At 46.1% G+C, this 18585-nt stretch overlaps 1 protein-coding gene across 2 annotated transcripts in view; it reads right to left on the bottom strand.

Annotated features, from left to right (window-relative positions):
• Positions 1–18585, bottom strand: part of PPM1G (protein phosphatase, Mg2+/Mn2+ dependent 1G) — a 29128-nt gene that overhangs the window by 5957 nt on the left and 4586 nt on the right. For both annotated transcript variants that reach the window (XM_042803349.1, XM_033007321.2), the window contains exons 2-4: positions 17077–17146; positions 2503–2588; positions 449–581 (exon numbers count right to left, since the gene is read on the bottom strand). In XM_042803349.1, coding sequence (XP_042659283.1) covers positions 449–581; positions 2503–2588; positions 17077–17146 — 289 coding nt within the window. The remainder of the gene's footprint in view (positions 1–448; positions 582–2502; positions 2589–17076; positions 17147–18585) is intronic.

An 18585-nucleotide genomic window follows, 5' to 3' on the forward strand; every position in this document is an offset into this window, starting at 1 on the left:
GGTCTGGCAACTGCTTGCTGGTGGAAAAGCACACTTGCTTCTTTGTGAGAAAAAGAATTACTGAAGAGACCAGAATTTACTTTAATCTTCTCTGCAGCTGGTGTCTGCCACCAGCTTGGGAGATCTAAGCACTGGACATCATATTGTTTCACATTCACATCTCAGAGGTTTCTGACACATCCTAGAACTCTACACCCCATGGAGGAAGCCCTATGGAAAACTGACAGACTATTTTTTTATTCATAGGATTAAGCTATCTAATGAATCAGAATTCCCCTAGCACCAGCCCAAAGCAATAAATAGAGCTGAGGGGTGGCAGTTCAACTCCAGCTGAAATTTAACTGAGAAATTTGGACAGAAAACCTTCTGCTAAAGGAGACCTTGCCCAACTGCTCTCAGTCCCTGTCCTGGAGCTGCTGTCTTGCCTATTCAATGGCATCTGACTTACCATCATCTTCATCAGCAACTTTCTCCTTCTCATCTTCATCATCCTGGGGTCGCCCAGCCATCTGAGAGAGCTCTTTAATCACCTCTTCAGTGGTGAGCTTGGCATCTATGGCTAAGAAAGCATCTTCCAGGGCCTACACATGAACACAGACATGAGAGTGTGCAGTTTCATCTTCCTTACAGGATGCCTGCATGTCATTGTTGTGCAATCAAATCTCTTCCAGAATGCACACCACAGAGAATCACAGAAAGGTTCAGGTTGGAAAGGATCTCTGGAGGTCACCTTATCTAACCCCCCTGTTCAGGCAGGGACACCCAGAGCCGGCTGCCCAGGACGATGGCCAGACAGCTTTGGAATAGCTCCAGGGACGGACACTCCATCACCTCCCTGTGCAACCTGTGCCACCCTCACACTGAAAAGTGTTTCCTGATGTTCAGAGGGACCCTCCCGGGGTCCAGCGGGTGCCCGTGGCCTCTGGTCCTGGCACTGGGCACCACTGGAAGAGCCTGGCTCCGTCCCCTTGGCTCCCTCCCGGCAGGTATTTACAGACATGGATTCAACCCCCCGGAGCCTCCTCTGCTCCAGCCCCAGCTCCCCCCGCCTCTCCCCACAGCAGAGATGCTCCAGTCCTTCGGTGGCTGGTGGCCCCTCACCGGACTCTCTCCAGTATGTCCAGGTCCCTTTGCACTGGGGAGAACTGGACGCAGCACTCCCAGGGCGGCCTCACCAGTGCTGAGCAGAGGGGAAGGACTATCACCTTCCTCAACTGGCAACGCTTCGCCTAATGCAGCCCGGGACACCATTTGCCACCTTTGCAGCAAGGGCATGTTGCTGGTTCATGGTCAAGTCGGTGTCCACCGGGACCCCTGGGACCTTTTCTGCTGAGCTGCTTCCCAGCTGGGGGGCCCCCAGCGCCTCCCGGTGCGATGGGGTTGTTCTTCCCCGGGGGCAGAACTTTGCACTTCCCCTTGCTGAATTTCAGGAGGTTCCTGCCAGCCCATTTCTCCAGCCTGTCCAGATCCCTCAGCACCTCAGAGGAGCACGACCCTCCGGTGCACAGCTGCTCCTCCCAGCTTGGCATCATCTGCAAACCTGCTGAGGGAACCCTCTGCCTCATCGTCCCTATCGTTAATGAAGCTGTTAAACGGGGCCGGGCCGGTACTGACCCCCAGGCACACTGGCCGTTACTGGCTTCCAGCTGGACTTTGTGCCGCTGATCACCTCACTCTCTGGGCCCGGCCATGCAGCCAGTTTTCCACGCACCTCCCTGCTCACCCAGCCCACATTCCCACAGCTTCTTAAGATCTAGGAGGATCTTATGGGACACTGAGTTGCCAGCCTTGCTGGCCTGGGGACAGGATTGTATTCAACGCCACCGCATGGAATGGCTCAGCATGCAGGCTCCTCTACTGAATGGACAGGCTTAATGCAGTCAGCGAGTACAGCCAGCTTGGGATCAGCCAAACACGATACTTGGGTGTTTCAGCCTAGAGAAAAAGCCACAAACTGATTCAAGCTTGCTTTGTAGGCTATCCTCAGCCTAGATGTAAATGGAAGTTCTGGAGGGACTGCATTCCCCTCACGCACACTACTACAGATCCCAGCACCAACCCACAGGATGCCCAACACCACATCAGGCATTAGCACTGTGAGGGAGAATTACAACAGAGGGATTGCTTGCTGGAAGCAAGATATGAACTAACCTTCCACCTCTGACAAAAGCAACCTCCACCCCACAAAACACAACGCACCAAAACCACTCAAAGAACCAGCCCACACTTTGACTGGAAGGAGCCTGAAAATCTGAAAAAGCCCCCAACCACCACCACCAACAAAATACAGCGAACCAAAAAAGAAAGCTGTAAAATAGAAGAAGGTTTATCTTTGAAAGTACAATCAACACCTGGTGTACACTACTAGAAACAATGAAGGGAAATTAAAATGACAGGCAGACCTTGGAAGGACAAGGTCCTGCACATAAGTATGACGTACTTAAACAAGGGCTTTTCTCTGCATTAGTGCTTATTTGTTTCAGGGCAGAGCTAGATTCTTACCTTTTGCAATTTGCCTTCCTTATAGGCCTTCTGGTCTTTGATTATCTCAGGAAGATACTTGGCACAGTAGAGGGCAACTTCTTCTCCTGAAAGACAGCAGAAATCCTTTAAGGAGGCTGGTCCTTTCAGAAGCAAAATGCATTCTTGAGCAACTGGATTCCTGAGGCAAATCTTGAGACACAAACCAGAACTAACCCAGACACGGAAAACTCACCCAGCAACAGGGAATCTCACTCATGCCTCCCAGCAGGCTGCACCTCCAGAACAGCAGGATTTGCTGATGAACCCTGGCAAACCCCAATGAGCTCTTACCCATCAGGTCTGGCCAATGCCACAAGCTTCCTGAAAGGAGCTTAGGCCCATTTTGGCACGTTGGCCCACCCTACCTAGACAGCTCTGTTTTCACATGTAAGTGCAGGGACAAACAACAAGAAGAGGAAAAGGGAAGCTTTAGGTCAATGTAAGCTCTCAGATCATTACCAACACATGATGAGCAGCACAAAAAAGCATTATGTATTCTAGTGTGTGTTCTAGACCGGTGAAAATATGATGCCACATACTTGAGATAAGTCTTTCAGGAAGATGGGGGTCCTGATCAGCAGAGCAGTCATCTTGGTACAGGAAGGTGTGTGTGCATGCACAGCATGAGTGAATAGAGGCCAGAACACCAGCATGTTGAGAGCATAAAGGATAACTTGGATTGACGGTCAACATCTCAAACTAAGCACCCACTCCTAGAGCAGCAGAAAGATTTTTAAAAGACAGAAACACTCCAGCAGCTCAGTAATTAATACTGTCAAGTATGCAATAGAGCAGGATACATTTTTTGTGATTATGAAGGTGTTATTAAGAAAGGAAGACTGATAAGGGATTGTGAATTTCTGTAGTTCAGCTCAGCAAGGGGGACCAGAAAAAAAAGAGCAACTTGTAAGAGATTCAGTCTAGTAATCTAGGTTTTTATATGAGAAGCAAAGAACAATGTAGGACATAGAAACCTGGCTCACAGGTCACAAAAAAGAAAAGTTAGTAATAGAAACTGAGGAACAAACTAAATGACAGCCATGGAAGGGTGGCAGAGAGAGGAGCAGGGCAGACTGCAGGCAGGTGGAGGGGTCCAGCCGCACGCTTGAGACCGTGCTGGATGAGCCCTTCTCTATCAGAGGGCAGAGTAGGAGTAGTATGAGTGGGCTGAGCATAATGCTTGAGAGCCCCTTGGTGCACTGCCTGCTCTCCTGTGGCTAGAGAGAGCCCCACCTCTCCCGCCTTACCTATAAGGTGGAGCTCCTTCTCTCCTGGCTACAGAAAGATGGTTTTTACAGCAGAAATCTTGATCTCACTGCTAGCGCATCCCAGCTTCCCTCCCCTTCTTCCACAGGCTGTGCAGGTAGCTGGGCATGATGAGAAGTAATGCACACAGGAGCAAAGGCCTGTGAAGCAAGGGGAGCAGGGGAATTGAGGGGAAATTGTAAGAAGGGTGGGAAGTGGGTAGCTGTCAGCTTAGCAAAGGGAGAGGCAGACGGAACATAGTGGGAAGCAAAGGGGTGGTGAGATTTGAGAGAAAGAAGGAAACAGCAGACAAGGGACTTTTCAAATGTGCCTGCAGAAAAGGGATCAAGTGGTCATTGACAAAGAACAGAAACCTTGCAAAATGGTTGCTGTCAAAATAGTGCTGCAAAAAGTTCAATGCTATGGATCTAGACAAAGAGAGGGAGCTCTGTTCTGACAGTGCTCTCCTCAAAAATGCTCTCAGAGGTGGGAGGAAAAACAAGAAAGGAAGATCGCAGAAAAATAAGTGATCTAAGACAGAAATAGGAGTGACCCTGGCATTTTAATGAGAACTTAAAAGGGAATTCCAGGGTGACCTGACAACCACAGACCTGGCAGAAAAATAAAAGACTGGCTGGACCTTACAGGATCTCACATGAAAAGGAGGGACAATTAATGTCCATTGACACGGGCTTATGGAAGCAGATCTTGCCAATCCAACTCAACATCTGCTCTTAAAAATACTAGGATTCTGGCTGATAAAACTAAGCATGCTGATGTGACAGATTTAGGTAAGGTATGTAACGTGCATATATATATTATGTATAACATATATAAGACAGCACTTTGCTTAAAAAGTTAATCTTTCAAGATAGCACATACAGAATAGGTTAAGGAGCTGCCAACTACCAATCATGATTACAAAACCGAATAAATCACATTACGAAAAAAATGTGTTTATATGCAGTCTTGAAGGACTGGCTCCAGATGATACTTAACATTTTTATCAAAGAGCCAAAACAAAATGAAATTTCTATGAGAAGACTGTAGACAGAAGGAGTGGTGAATAATGACAGTGACAGGTCTTCCAGATGACTTCATGAACTGGGGGCAGCGAGCAGAGGCTGCTCAGAGAGGTACAGCCACCGAGGAAAATGCGTGCGCAGTCTTGGATCATGGCAGAACGCCTCCCAGCAGGTCCAAATGCTCTAGGTGATGGTCCTGGGACAGGCCAGGACCACGCTATCTGTGTCCTTTCATTTACGCTGCTTTTACTTAGAGCGCAGATTAGCAGGCCATAAAACAACAGCCCTGAAGCACTTGCAGAGATCACTGGCAGCTGCTTGTGCGACACAGATCGAGTGGACCAGCCTGGCCCAAAGGCAGCTGGGGCACTTTGCTGCAGGGACACAGGGATCTGCCACGAGCAGAGCTGTTCCAGGTGAGTTCCAGGACTTGGCTGGCACCTTGGCTGAGACTTAGACACGATGGTAACACACTCACACATAAAGGCTTGACCAGTAAGCAAGGCGGTGCACTGTGTGTGCCTTGGCAGTCCAAGGAGAAAAACTAGCAAATCTGAAGGAATATCTAATCCCAGACCAGGATGACAGGCCCAGTGGGCTGCTGACATGACTGCTGGTCATCACAGGGGCAGCTGCCATCTCCTCCTGTTTCTCTTCCAACTTGCAATCATTCCAGCCTGCCCAATCTGGACCAGCTTGATGGTGCTGACACCTCTTATCTCATTTCACACTCTCCGGGGCACTGAACTGCATTCACCCAGAGTGTGTGATAGAGACACAGGTGGGTCATCTGCACGCAAGCTGTACTGTGCCCTGCAGCTCTCCAGAGGCTTCCCCAGTGGTCTTACCCAAACGCTGAACAGGAATGGGGTGGGTAATGGCCCGCATCGCTTGTACCAGGTCACTGTTCTCGCAGAAGAGGACAGGTCACAGCTACCTGCTGAGATCGGAATGGGAGATGAGAGCAACCAAAGGGCACACCTGTCCCTGCCCAGTGGGGTCTGCTGATGAGGCAGCAGCTCTGTGCAATCTGTGCTACTGGAAGCAGCTGACAGATCTAATAATACCAGTGTGGACACCTGATCACTCATCAGATGGAAAAGGTGACTGAACGTTGCAATCTTTCTGCCACAGCTAGGGACAAGGTATTTTCTTCACAGCAACAAGTAGTTTGATCTGAGAAAGCCACGGACAGCTTTGCAGCCTTGGCTCCAGCACGTGCCCTGTAAGCAGGCAGGGCATGGGTCTGGATCACAGCCTGCAGGAAGACGCTTCCCACAAGTCCGGCAGCGCTGTGCAAAGCAATGTGATGGAGAAAGATCTTGCTCTGTCACCACAGAAGCAGGAACCCAGCTCCAGTATGGAAAGCTTTGGCAGTTAAGCAATTTCTTCGAAACAGGGACACTGTGATTAAATAGTGATCCAGGAACGTCCAGTGTGCCTGAATGTGGCTACCCACAGTCAAATTAGAGTAAGAGAATTTGTAGATGCCACAGAAAACAAGAAACCACTGCTGCTTCCCGTGCAGCTCCAGTACAGATGTCACAACAGACACTGCTGCTGCAAAACGATGAGGCTTCACACAGGACCCTTCTGCCAGTCTCCTAGACTTCTCTCTTCATCAGCTGCAGCTCACCCTCAAACCAGGCCACCCTCTGCGAGCAGAGAGGGTCGTGGTGGTACCCCGTCTGCCTTGCTCAGAGGATACAAAGGTGCTCGTTCACAGTGTTTTAACTAAAACATCTAGAAAAACAAGATTCTCTTTTGGAGTCATCTGGCTGTGGAAGATGATCCATCAAAACAAGTCCTTGGATCTAAGAGGTGAGTGTCCCTTTGGTGCCCAGGAGGCAGCTGTTGGCCCAGCACACGGATCTCAGGTCTAACTGCTTGCACAGCAGTCCCAGTGAGATCTGATGGGTTTTATAAGCTGAGTCAGTAACTCAGAGCACATTGTGGCCACAGTGGCCAGAGAAACCGAGCTGGCTCAAGGAATTAATCTTCTACATGCAGACAGATGTACTAAAATATTCCATCTCAGCACTTCTGGACCTATCGCAGCAAGAAACCCACCAGGTTTTTGTCACTGATAAAGCTTTTGTGAGAGTGCAACAGAGAAGCTCTACTTCACTCCAGGTCCTGACGTGCACACTGAGTGGCCTCTGCGTACCAGGGCCAGCTGTAGCAAGGGAGCCTTTCTGCCCTTTAGCCTGGGTGCAATCAGCATAATTACCTGGTGGACACTAATGGCTCCTTTCAGTTCATTATGTAACCTACTCCTGGATTTGGTTACACTTATGCCAAAATCAGCCCACCCACCACGTTTTATCAAGGTCTTGTCCTCATTAAATATCAAGCATCCTTCCTCTGAGGGCGGGGATGAGGGCATCAGCAACAGGGCTGAAGAGCCAGGTAATTACTAAAGCCGATTTAGACACCTGAGTCCTGCCTGGTGCTCCTCATCAAGGTCCTTGCCGGCCAGCTCCCCTAGGGATGAAAGGATTCAGCCCCATGATACTCCTAAGCCTGTGGCATGGAACTAGGGAGAACCACCACTGCCAAAGAGACATCATTTACAAGGTGTAACAGTGACTCCCTGGACAGACCACAAAGATCTCAGAGCAGAAGACTTCCCCACTCCTTGCTGCTTTTCTTCAGTGGTGTCTTGCCTGCTACAGCACTGTCTCAAAACTAAAGTTTCCCTCACTTCTGCAGCTGCTATGTTATACACATAAACTTACACTCTTATTATGGCTGTATAGAGAAGCAACAGACAGTCCACCAGGATGAAGTATTCTCAAACCCACTCATGCTCATCTAGGCATCAGAAGTGACTAAAAGCTTCAAAATCATCTCTCAGCAACGAATTAAGTGCTCAGGGCTGTATAGCTTCCTAAGCAGACCTACAGCAAATGGTCCTGGTTGCCCTCACCTGTAACAAGCATTTGAGACATTTCCAGCAAAAAGGTAAAAGTTGGGAACAGCTATCTGAAGCACAAAACTGACCTGCAAAGCAGTAAAACAGAATGAATTTTCCAAAGATGAAAACACCCAGAAAACTATTTTGTTCAAGCAAGAGAAGGATGAGTGCGTAAGTACAATATAGCACAGCAAGGTAAGTGTGAGGAACTGCCACACAGGCTCTTCCCCTCACCAACGTGGGCAAGACTGCAGGACTATCTCCCCATGGGGAAGAATGAAGTCTGTTGCTTTTAACTTCCTGACAAGGCTATACACACTCCAAGGTGCACTTTAAACTGCAGTAGGAATCCTGGCGCTGGTAGTTTTAGGACAGCAGGGAAAAGAAAACCCCACCAAATTCAATTTCCACTTTTTCACACTTCCCTGAGAAGCGGGACAGAGAAGCAGAGGTACAAAAGCAGGCCCTGGTACCCATGAGTGTGGAGTGCCTTCAGCTGTTGGGGACTTCAAAAGCCTTCAGGGACTGAACACTTAGAGAATACAATTGCTCAGCTATAACCATAATACATAACCAACAATGAATCCAGGTCACATCACTCCATGTCTCCAGCGTGAAACCCACTATAAAACCCTCAAAGACTTCATGAATCATTTTATTAATGTCTTCTAGAGGAGCAGCATCCAGCTAAGTAATACCAAAGCCTCAGCTGCATTTCCTGCTTAATGTGACACAGATGCAGTAGTAGAAAGGTCTTCAGGAGGCTAAAGTAAAATATATAACATATAGCACTGAATTCAGGGAAAATGTAAGTATCTGGAGGATTCTCCAGAGTGTGTACTTTTATGTTTCTACAAAATTATAAAAGGAGACCTCTTTTGTTTGTGAAAGAGCATGTGGAGTTATCAGGATTTCTGGAAGACCACGTAGAAAGATGAAAAGCATACATGGGAAAGTTGAGGTCTCAGAGTACACTTCTGCATTGCTAGATGTCACTGCCAAAAACTACATCTGATTCAGTACTGAAAGCAGGAATCACATTCAGATGAATTATGGCACAAAGTCAATTCATCCCGGCATTTCAAGGCAAGGCTGGCTCCAGAGTACCTAAGACCCAGCTGGAATCTCACTGCAGTACCTCTCTATCTCCAGGAGCACAGGCTTGAATCTGACATGTGAAGACAAGAATGGGCAGCAGCCTCAGGGCAGAAACCTAGGCAAGAAAAAGGCCTCCAGAGATACGGGTTCCTGGATTGAATCTTTTCCAGTGCATGTACATGCAAAAACCCGTCCTATCTCATCTTCATAATGCTGGAAGTAGATTCCACTTTAAGATTTGACCTGTATTTAGACATATACACGATTTGAATATGAAATAAAGAAATCTTAAGAGTCAAACAGCAAATCAACTAGCTAACAACAAATATCACAGAATCCCTATGGATTGGAATACTATGACAAAACAGGAAAACAAAAAATCTTAAAACCAGAGTATTAACTCCCACTATGAGACAATGACAGGGAGGCAGAATGCTAAGGCAGATCAGAAGGCAAGATGACTGTCATGGTTTTGGCAATATCTAACTCCAGATGGATGGCTTTCCATCTCTGCAGACTGACTCAATTCACTTTGTCCTTCAGTAGTTTCTGTGACTTGTGTAGGACTCTACACAGCCGCTTTCCACCTCTGATGTCTTCCCACAATACGACAGGATCCACTTGTAAACAGGTCATGTTGCTTTCCATTTTCTGTAATTTATTATACAGAGGGGCCTCTTCAGCACAAGCCACCTCCTCCGGTGACACTCTGAAGTTCTGGCCCTCTGGACAGTCTATGATCGCTTCCAGAATCCCTGTGCAGTTGGGGCTTCCCATTTGAGCCTGTTGTGTCAGCAGAGACCCACTTGCTCCGTGTAGCATCAGCTGCGTGATGCATAGAGGGGACCCTCCCTTTGAACAACCAGCCCAGGCAATCAAGGTGCCAAAAGGAGCTGTGCTTCAGTACAAACTACTTCTGAAGTGGCTCAAATTCCTTCATATGCTGCTAATATTTCTTTTTCAGTTGGAGTGTAACAGGCTTCAGGTCCCCTGTATCCCTGACTCCAAACCCCTAGAGGTCAACCTCAAGTCTCTCCAGGCACTTTCTGACAGAGGCCTTGGCAGATGGGGCCATTACTCCTGCCTGAGGTGCCAAGCACATTTTTCACATCTTGTCCTGATTGCCCTGGCCCAAGTGCTACCACACAAACTATCTCCCCTTTAATTTGCTCAAGGGCTTGCTGCTCTTCAGGGCCCCATTCCAAGTCATTCTTCCAGGTCACCCAATAGAGAAGGCTTACGATCAGACTATAACCTGGAACATACATTCTCCAAAAACCCAAGACACCTAAGAAAGCTTGTGTTTCCTGTTTGTTAGTTGGTGGAGACATAGCTGCTATTTTATTGATTACATCCACTGGGATATGACAACGGCCATCTTGCCATTATGCTCCTAAAAACTCGATTTCCTGTGCAGGTCCTTTGACCTTACTTTGTTTTATAGCAAAACCAGCTTTTGTAAGAATCTGGATTATTCTTCTTCCCTTCTCAAAAACCTCTTCTGCTGTGCTGCCCCACACAATGATGTCACCAATGTATTGCAGGTGTTGGGAGCTTCACCCTGTTCCGGTCCCAAAATGGTAGGACTGTTTCCAGCCCTGGGGCAGTCGGTTCCAGGCGTACTGGATGCCTCTCCATGTGAAAGCAAACTGTGGCCTGCACCCTGCTGCTAAAGGGATCGAGAAGAACGTGTTGGTGATCTCAGCTGTTGCATACCATTTGGCAGCCTTTGACTCCAGTTTGTATTGCAACACTAGCATGTCCATCACGGCAGCACTCAGTGCCAGTGTGACTTTGTTCAGGCACACTGACCATATGGGTCTATTAAAGGGTGAATGAGTCTTGCTGATCACTCCTTGACTCTCCAGTCACCGGATCATCTCATGGATGGGAACCAGGGAGTCTCAACTGGTGCGGTATCGTTGCTGGTGCACTGTCATGGTAGCAGTTGGCAGCTGATGTTCCTTAACCTGCAGTGACCCTACCACAGATAGGTCCTCTGAGAGACCAAGCAAGCTAGGCAGCTGTTTAATCTCCTCCATACTGAATGCAGCTATACCAAAAGCCCACCAGTACCCTTTTGGGCTCTGAAGTCCCCACTCCTGAGGTAGGAGTCTGTGCCAAGGACACATGGAGCCTCTGGACCAGTTACAATGGGATGCTTTTGCCACTCATTTCCAGTTAGGCTTACCTCAGCCACTCACACAAACTGTTCCCGGAATCACCCCATAACTCCAGAAATACAGATGGATCCTGCCCCTTTGTAGTCTGATGGTATTAGAGTACACTGTGCACTGGTGTCTGCTAAAGCTTTATAATCCCGTGGTGCTAAAGCGCCAGGCCATCAGATCCACGTAGTCCGGTAAACTCTGTTGTCCCCTTCCTCTGTCTGGCCAAAGGCAGGGCCCCTCTGTTCCTGACTGGAGTTCTCATTACTTGATTTCTGTAACTGCAAAACAGAAGTCCCTTCCTCAAGGTCAAAAGTATGATCAGCCCCTCTACTGTGCCCAACAGACACTGGAACAGTAGTTTTCCTGGATGGGTACTTTTTGGCTGTTGTTTTTCCTTCTTGTTCCTGTACCTGAGCTTCTAGTCTCCAGGTAGGTTCACCATCCCACTTCCTCATGTCCTCTCCCTGGTCATGCAGGAAGAACCACAGGGTTCCACAATGTGTGTGCCACCAATACCCTCTCCCTTGAACAGAGAAAGGCTGACTCTTAATAGCTGAGGCCTTGGTTGGGAGTGTGTGAGGAAGACCTATCCTTCTTGGCTTGCTTGGACATTTTTTGGGTCAGTCTGTCCACAGCCGAGACACATGCACATACGGGAGGAGTGAGATTATTTTCATATTCTCGGAGTCATCTGGCCAGTTCATCTGTAGTTGGTGCCTCCGTGTCTGTCCAGCTCATTAGAGCCAGGGTGTGAGTGTATGATGTTGGTACGAACCTTCACCACATGGACTGTGTGCACCAGAATTCATCCGGGCCTCTGGATGCTTGGTCATCACCCAGATTGTTATAGATCACCTCCAACATGTTTAATTCTCTCAGATACTAGATGCCTCCCCTCAATATTTGTCCATTTGCTTTGGGAATTTGCAAGTTCTTCCTTGAAGGGATACTTGTCCTTCACACTTGACAGGAGTTGCCACCAAAGACAGAGGACTCCTGCCTTTTTTCTAATCCCTCTGTCAATGGCCATATCCTTAGCAAGGGATCCTGGCTGCTGAGCTTCTTTACCTTATAATTCCTGACTACTGGCCACAGCATTGGATTACCAGCTGAAAATTAGCTCACCTGGTTGATGGCTGAAACCTTTTCACATATCTTGCAGCTCACTTAGGGATAGGGTGGTTTCTGTCTCATTTCTGATTTCAGTCTCTTCCTCCTCCTGTTCTTGTGACTGCTCTGCTGCAGAGCAGACTGCCTCTTCTGATTCCTTCTCCTGCTCCCTCTTAGAAGAAGCTTCTTCATCCCTTACTAAATGAGCCAACTTCCGCTTCCATTGTTTCTTTTTAGTTACAGGGGTGACCGATACAGTGTCTGGTTTAGCCACAGTGTCTGTTGGTATGTTTTCCCTCTCTTCTCCCTGAGGGTGCTGCATAATATTGAGCAGTGTTTGCTACATACTGGCCAGGACCCAGCAGAGTGCAGTAAGTTGTACCTATTTGGAATAGCCATGGCATTTTTTTTTTTTCTCCCAACATTCTATCACTTAAACAGAATCCTGTAGTTGTTCGAGAGTGAAGTTCCAGATCATCGGAGGTGAGAAATTCCCTAGATTCCTGCCCATACTCTTTCACATGCCATGCCACCCATGACCATACTCTCGTGGAGCCTGGGTCATATTCCTAAATTGCTTCTTAACCTCACACAAATCCAAAGCAATATTCCTAAGAAATATCAATAGAAGTATTTTAACTACTCAGGGATGTTCAAGATACGGAGAAGTTACTGTAACAAGGTAAAAAACATTGCAAAAGAAGGTAGAGAAGGTGCTATTCTGTATTTCCTCCAGAAAAATCCTCCCAGAGGAGGAAGTATAATTGTTCATTGTCTCCATGAGATGATACCTGAAGTACAATAATGGCTTCAGTGCAGAGCCCAAATACGAGACTAAGCTCAAGATCAGTGTTTTAATAACAGATCTCCCAGGCAAAACATCACTAATCACTATAAAGCACAGCAAACTGCAAAATCCAACACCAATGACAAGTACAGCAGGAAAAAAAAAAAAAAAAAGAGCATGGCATAGATCAGATAAACTAATATATAGAACAGATGAATCAATATTGTGACCTGCAACTGTTAACAGCTATAAATCCCTTCTATTATGCTCTGGTCAATCAGTTATTATCTCAAACCCTTTCAGCCCCACATTGGATGCCAAAAAGAACTGTCATGGTTTAACCCCAGCCAGCAACTAAACACCACACAGCTGCTCACTTGCTCCCCCCACAGCAGGATGAGAGGAAAGAGAACTGGAAGAATAAAAGTGAGAAAACTCATGGGTTGAGATAAGAACAGTTAAATAATGATAACAACAACAACAACAAAAAAAAACAGAGAAATAAAACACCAGAAAGACAAGTGATACAAATGAAAACAATTGCTCACCACCAACCAACCCATGGCCGGCCAGTCTCTGAGCAGCCGTCTGTCCCCCTAGCCCCTAAAACCTTCCCCCCATTTTAATGCTGAGCATGACATCATATGGCCTGGGATATCCCTCGGGTCAGTTGGGGTCAGCTGTCCTGGCTGTGTCCCCTCCCAACTTCTTGTGCACCCCCAGCCACTCACTGGTGGGGTGTGGAGCAGAAAAGGCCTTGACTCTGTGTATGCGCTGCTCATCGATAATGAAAACATACCTGTATTAACAACACCATTTCCAGCACAAACCCAAAACACAGCCCCATACTAGCTACTGTGAAGAAAATGAACTCTACCTCAGCCAAAACCAGCACAGTGACCAAGAACAGGACAAGAAAGATCCATTGCTCTGCATACAAGCTGGAAAAAAATTACAGCACGTGTTGCTGTATTCAAATGAAACATCCTGGTAGGAGGCAAAAGAAAAGCTCAGTATGATAATGTTGGCCTCCAAAAAGGGGGACCTATGAGTCAATGAAGACACTTACTAAACGAAACAGCTAAAAGGATAAAGCACAGGTAGACAGCAAGAGAAACTGATGAGAAACACCATACTGGAGGTGCAGAGTACCCATATATCATTCTCCAAGATTTGGGGCGGGGAGGCCAGGGCAAGTAAAAAGGTAACTGGGGAAGGTAAAAAAACAGCACCACCTTTCAAAAACTGGAAGTCTTGTCCACAGGGGGAAAACATAACAGAAAAACTAATGATAACACAATAATAAAAACTTTTTCCAACCCGTCTGGAGCAGGAAGCTTACTGGAAAGTTTAAGGCTAATAGAGGAGCAAGGCATAAAAGAAAAGCTACATTGAAGTTTTGCACTGGCAACTAATAAAGTTTAGAGAGGTTCCCATCCTAAAACCTTCTTTTACATAGGACATATCTGAGAAATTGTTTCAAACTAAAGAACTAATAGATCAATAAAATCACACAAAAGTAGGGATGAGCAAAACTTGTTCTTCAGTGTCAGGTTCAACTATATTTGTATCCTTCCTGATAAAGTTTGTCCAGGCAGAGCTGTAGAGATGCAATCACCAGAAATCTAAAATACAAGTTAGAAAACCATGCCAGTACTTTGCCATTCTGATTAATGACCTTCCCTAACGCCTATCTTGAATCTTTCCTATTGTATTTTAAAAAACCCCACCAAAACACATTACTTCATGTCCTACACTAATGGGAATGTCCTAAGTGTCCAAAGTCTTTCTAAAACCCAACACATGAAATAGATCTTCCTGTTAGCTGAGAAACTAGCACACTGATCTCAAAGAAGAATAGATTGCTTTGATAGTTGCTAAATCCCTATATCCTTTTTCCTTTGTCTTTCTCTGCTCTTCAGAACCAACTCATCATCCCGATGTTCTCAAAGATAATCTTCAGGATATCAGTAGTTGCTCCACCCAGGTCTCTGCACACTCTAAGATGAAGTTCAGAAGGAAAATAATGTCAAAACATTTAATCTAAATGCTTCAGACTGAGATGACATCTTTTGAAGAACTATTAGTCAGCTACCTACTCAGGCTGACCTTCTTAATAATGACTATTGCAAAAAATGTTATTAAACTCTTATTTAATTGGCAGAATTAGATAACTCAGTTCTAAAGGAAAGCGAGAAATTATAAACTGTGGTATGCAACCTTCCACTTGAATCTGCTCCATTATCAGAGAAATGAAAGGCATACGTATCATACCAAAAAATAAAAAGTCTCAGAGTGGTGGAAACTGGGTTTATAGCATTACAGACCAGCATATCTGGTATGTGAACACAGCAAACAGTAGAAATTGTAAAATATAGAATTAGCGGGTACATGGATACATATGGTAGGATGGGCAGGAGTGAAATATACAGCACAAACTGGTCAATGTTTTTTCAATGAGTCAATGAACAGAGGAAACGGGCAGTTTAGTGGATCTGCTCCATATGGATTTTTCAGAAAGCTTTTAAATAAATCATCGAATGTTTTACATAATAAGCCTGCCATGGGAAAAGGAAGTAAGGTTTGATAGACGCAGGCAGTTCTCAAAATGGCCACCGGGATTGTTCCTTGAAGACTTATGTTGTTCAACATCTACATAAATAATCTGGAAAGAGGTCAGTACGAAATGATGGATCATTCAGGATGATCAAAACTAAAATAATTTGCAAAATTTAACAGCAGGATTTTGTGCCTCTACATGATATTGGGAGATCAAATTCCCCACTGACAAAGACAAGAACATGAGAAAAGGACAACCAACCTCCATATGTACATTGGATGGACTCAAAACCATCTATTACCAGTTAAGGAAAGATCTGGAAGAAACTGAGGACAGAGTTCTAAAAATGTCAACTTGCAGTTTATTTGTATCAAAACAGTTAACGTGCTGTTAGGAACTGTTAAGAAAGTAATTGAAAACAAAGTAGAAAACATGTCACAATAAATTCATGATATATCTGTAACTTGAAAGGTATAGGCTGTTCTAGTCAGTCTAACTAAAAGCACATTGCAGAGCCAGACAATGTCCAAAAAAGAGACAACTGTAATCATAGCTGTGGTACAACATAATGTTTGGCATCTGTGGCTACGTCCAACACCAGTAGCCTAATGAGTTCCATGGCCCAGGCATTTCATCACTTATGCTAAAAATTAATCCATGGTGCAATTTTGGCATAAGCTAGTTAGCATTCTCATAATTTCTGGACTCAGCTCAGGACCCAGTAGGAACCAGGGACCAACAGCCAGTTTGGATGCAGCCACACTATGCTATACACTAAGACATCTTACCAGCATCAGTATGGCCAGACTGTGCCAACTGACCTCAGGGCCAGACAATGGTGCTGCTGTTATGTAATAGTACAGATTCAGCTGCACAACCAGAGACAAATTTGGGACTCTTCTGACTGGACGAAAGGACACTGAGTCCAAAATTATGAAAGTGAAAAGTGCCAAGAGTGATTATACACAAATTTCTCATAAGTGTTGGGGATATTGCAGTGAAATTATCAGGCAGCAGATTTATATCAAAGTATTTTTTCAAATAATAAAGTTCTATACAAAACATGCCATGCAAATAATCACCAAACGTATAAATCTGGTTCAAAATGCAATTAGACAAATTCATGAAGAGTTAGTTCATCAAGAAGACTCAAGTGTCTCTGTAAGATCGAATCGCTGCAACCTCTAGCTCAGGCAGCCCTTAGGTAAGGAATGGAAGCTGGGAAGGTATGTCAGGGAATGGATCTGCCTGTTCTGGTTTTTCACTCTTTCCTTGGGCAATCAGTACTGGCAACCACTGGAATATACTGACTGGAGTCAGACCTTTGGTCCAATCTCATGTAGTTTTTCTTACTGCCACTCTTCTGTGAGTGTCCCATCTAATTTATCCACCATGAAAATAGCCATTCTTAAAGGTTTTAGAAGATGGAATGCAAATCTCATTTCAATTTCATATCAACCCATGACCTTCCTTCTAGAAACCCCGAGAAACTTTCAGAACCTCACTTGATGATATCTATCAAAGGAAAATGCTTTCCAAGAAGGATCAGGATTCCTAATGATCCTTGCCCTAGCAGTCACTGAGCAGCCTAGAAGAACCACACTGAAGGACTCTGCAGAGAATACAGTCAATGCAGTTACCTCCGTGTCCATCGTAGACTGAGAACATGGCTGTTTCACTGTCCAGCTCGGGTATGCAGTTGTGTGCATCCTGAAAAAGAAAGCAAAAGTCTGGAATGACATGGATTGTACTGTAGACAATGGCGGAGAAATGGAAGAAAGGAGCAGGGAGGCTATGAGCACTGATACAGAAATTCTCAAATCCAAGGGGAGAGCAATAACAGTAAGAAAGCCTCCTCTCGTATTCTCAAAAGCTTACCTGGCAAGCACTCATCTTCAAAGAGGGGACATGGATCTTTAATGTTATGGTGCGCTCTGTGCTAGAGCAGTAACCCAGCCTGATCACCCTGTGACTGAACCAGAAACCCCTTCCGATCCTCAGCGCAACAGCTCTAGATACGGCCAAGCTTGAGCCAGCAAATCCCTCTGCTCAAAGTACTTGTAAGGCCTGTGTTACTGGAGTAGCTCTCAGTCCTTAAAGAACGCGAGGTGGCAAGTTGTGTGCTATTGCACAAACCAGTACCTAGGCTGAGGGCTGTCTAGCTGAGCATAACTACAGAAATACAAGTTATACTGGTACTGATCCACTGGCAACTTCCTCCACGCAGACAAATGCAACCGGCTCAGGGTCACCTATGGAGTCTGGCCATTCCCACAAATGCTCTCCTCCCCAGTTCTTGCCAAAGAAGAGCCATGCAAACGGAAAAGCCACTCCGATACACTGACAAAGCAAGAAGGTCAAATACAGAGCGTCTTGACCTCATGCCTTCAGCCAACTGTAACTTTGCTTTTGCTTGTCCTGGTGAATATGGATGCAGACAACAGCAGTTGTCTATCCAAAGAGGCTGATGAAAGGCAGCCTTGCAGGACACAGGATTACCACATTCAGTGAGGACAAACAATCGGGCTGGAAAACCTTCTCTTGGGACAAAGGCTCCTTCCTGCTCTTCCCACGTGGGATGCTCCAGAAAGGCACTGCCAGCCTCAGGCACAGCTATCTGGCAAGCCAGGCAAAAAGCCTGGCCTCTCTCAAGTGCCTTTTAAGCAGTGAAGCAAAGGACAAGCAACTAGTCAATGAACAGTGCAAAAAACAAAGTACAAACCCAAATATCACTTCCGAAGGTAGGACATATATCTTGGTTCTGGCAACTGTCCAGAAACTCTGAGCATCTCCAGGGGCAAATGAGAAGGAAGGTGTGTCCCAGAGACATTTTTGGGCTTAAATACCAAACTGCATCCAGCCCTTCCCTGTGCATGCTCCCAAACTACAATGATGAACAACATATAAGCAATATGAAAGAAATACAAATTCTTTATTGTGGGGGGGGTGAGGCGCTGGCCCAGGGTGCCCAGAGCAGCTGTGGCTGCCCCCTCCCTGGAAGGGTTCAAGGCCAGGTTGGACGGGGCTGGGAGCCCCCTGGGCTGGGGGAAGGTCTCCCTGCTCATGGCAGTGGGTGGGACTAGATGGGTTTTAAGGTCCCTTCCAACCCAAACCATTCTGTGATTCTATACACACTGAGCAATCTCTCT

This window comes from Tyto alba, unplaced genomic scaffold (genome assembly GCF_018691265.1).
Source record: "Tyto alba isolate M040663 unplaced genomic scaffold, T.alba_DEE_v4.0 Super-Scaffold_40, whole genome shotgun sequence".
In the NCBI taxonomy this organism is placed as follows: Eukaryota; Metazoa; Chordata; class Aves; order Strigiformes; family Tytonidae; genus Tyto; species Tyto alba.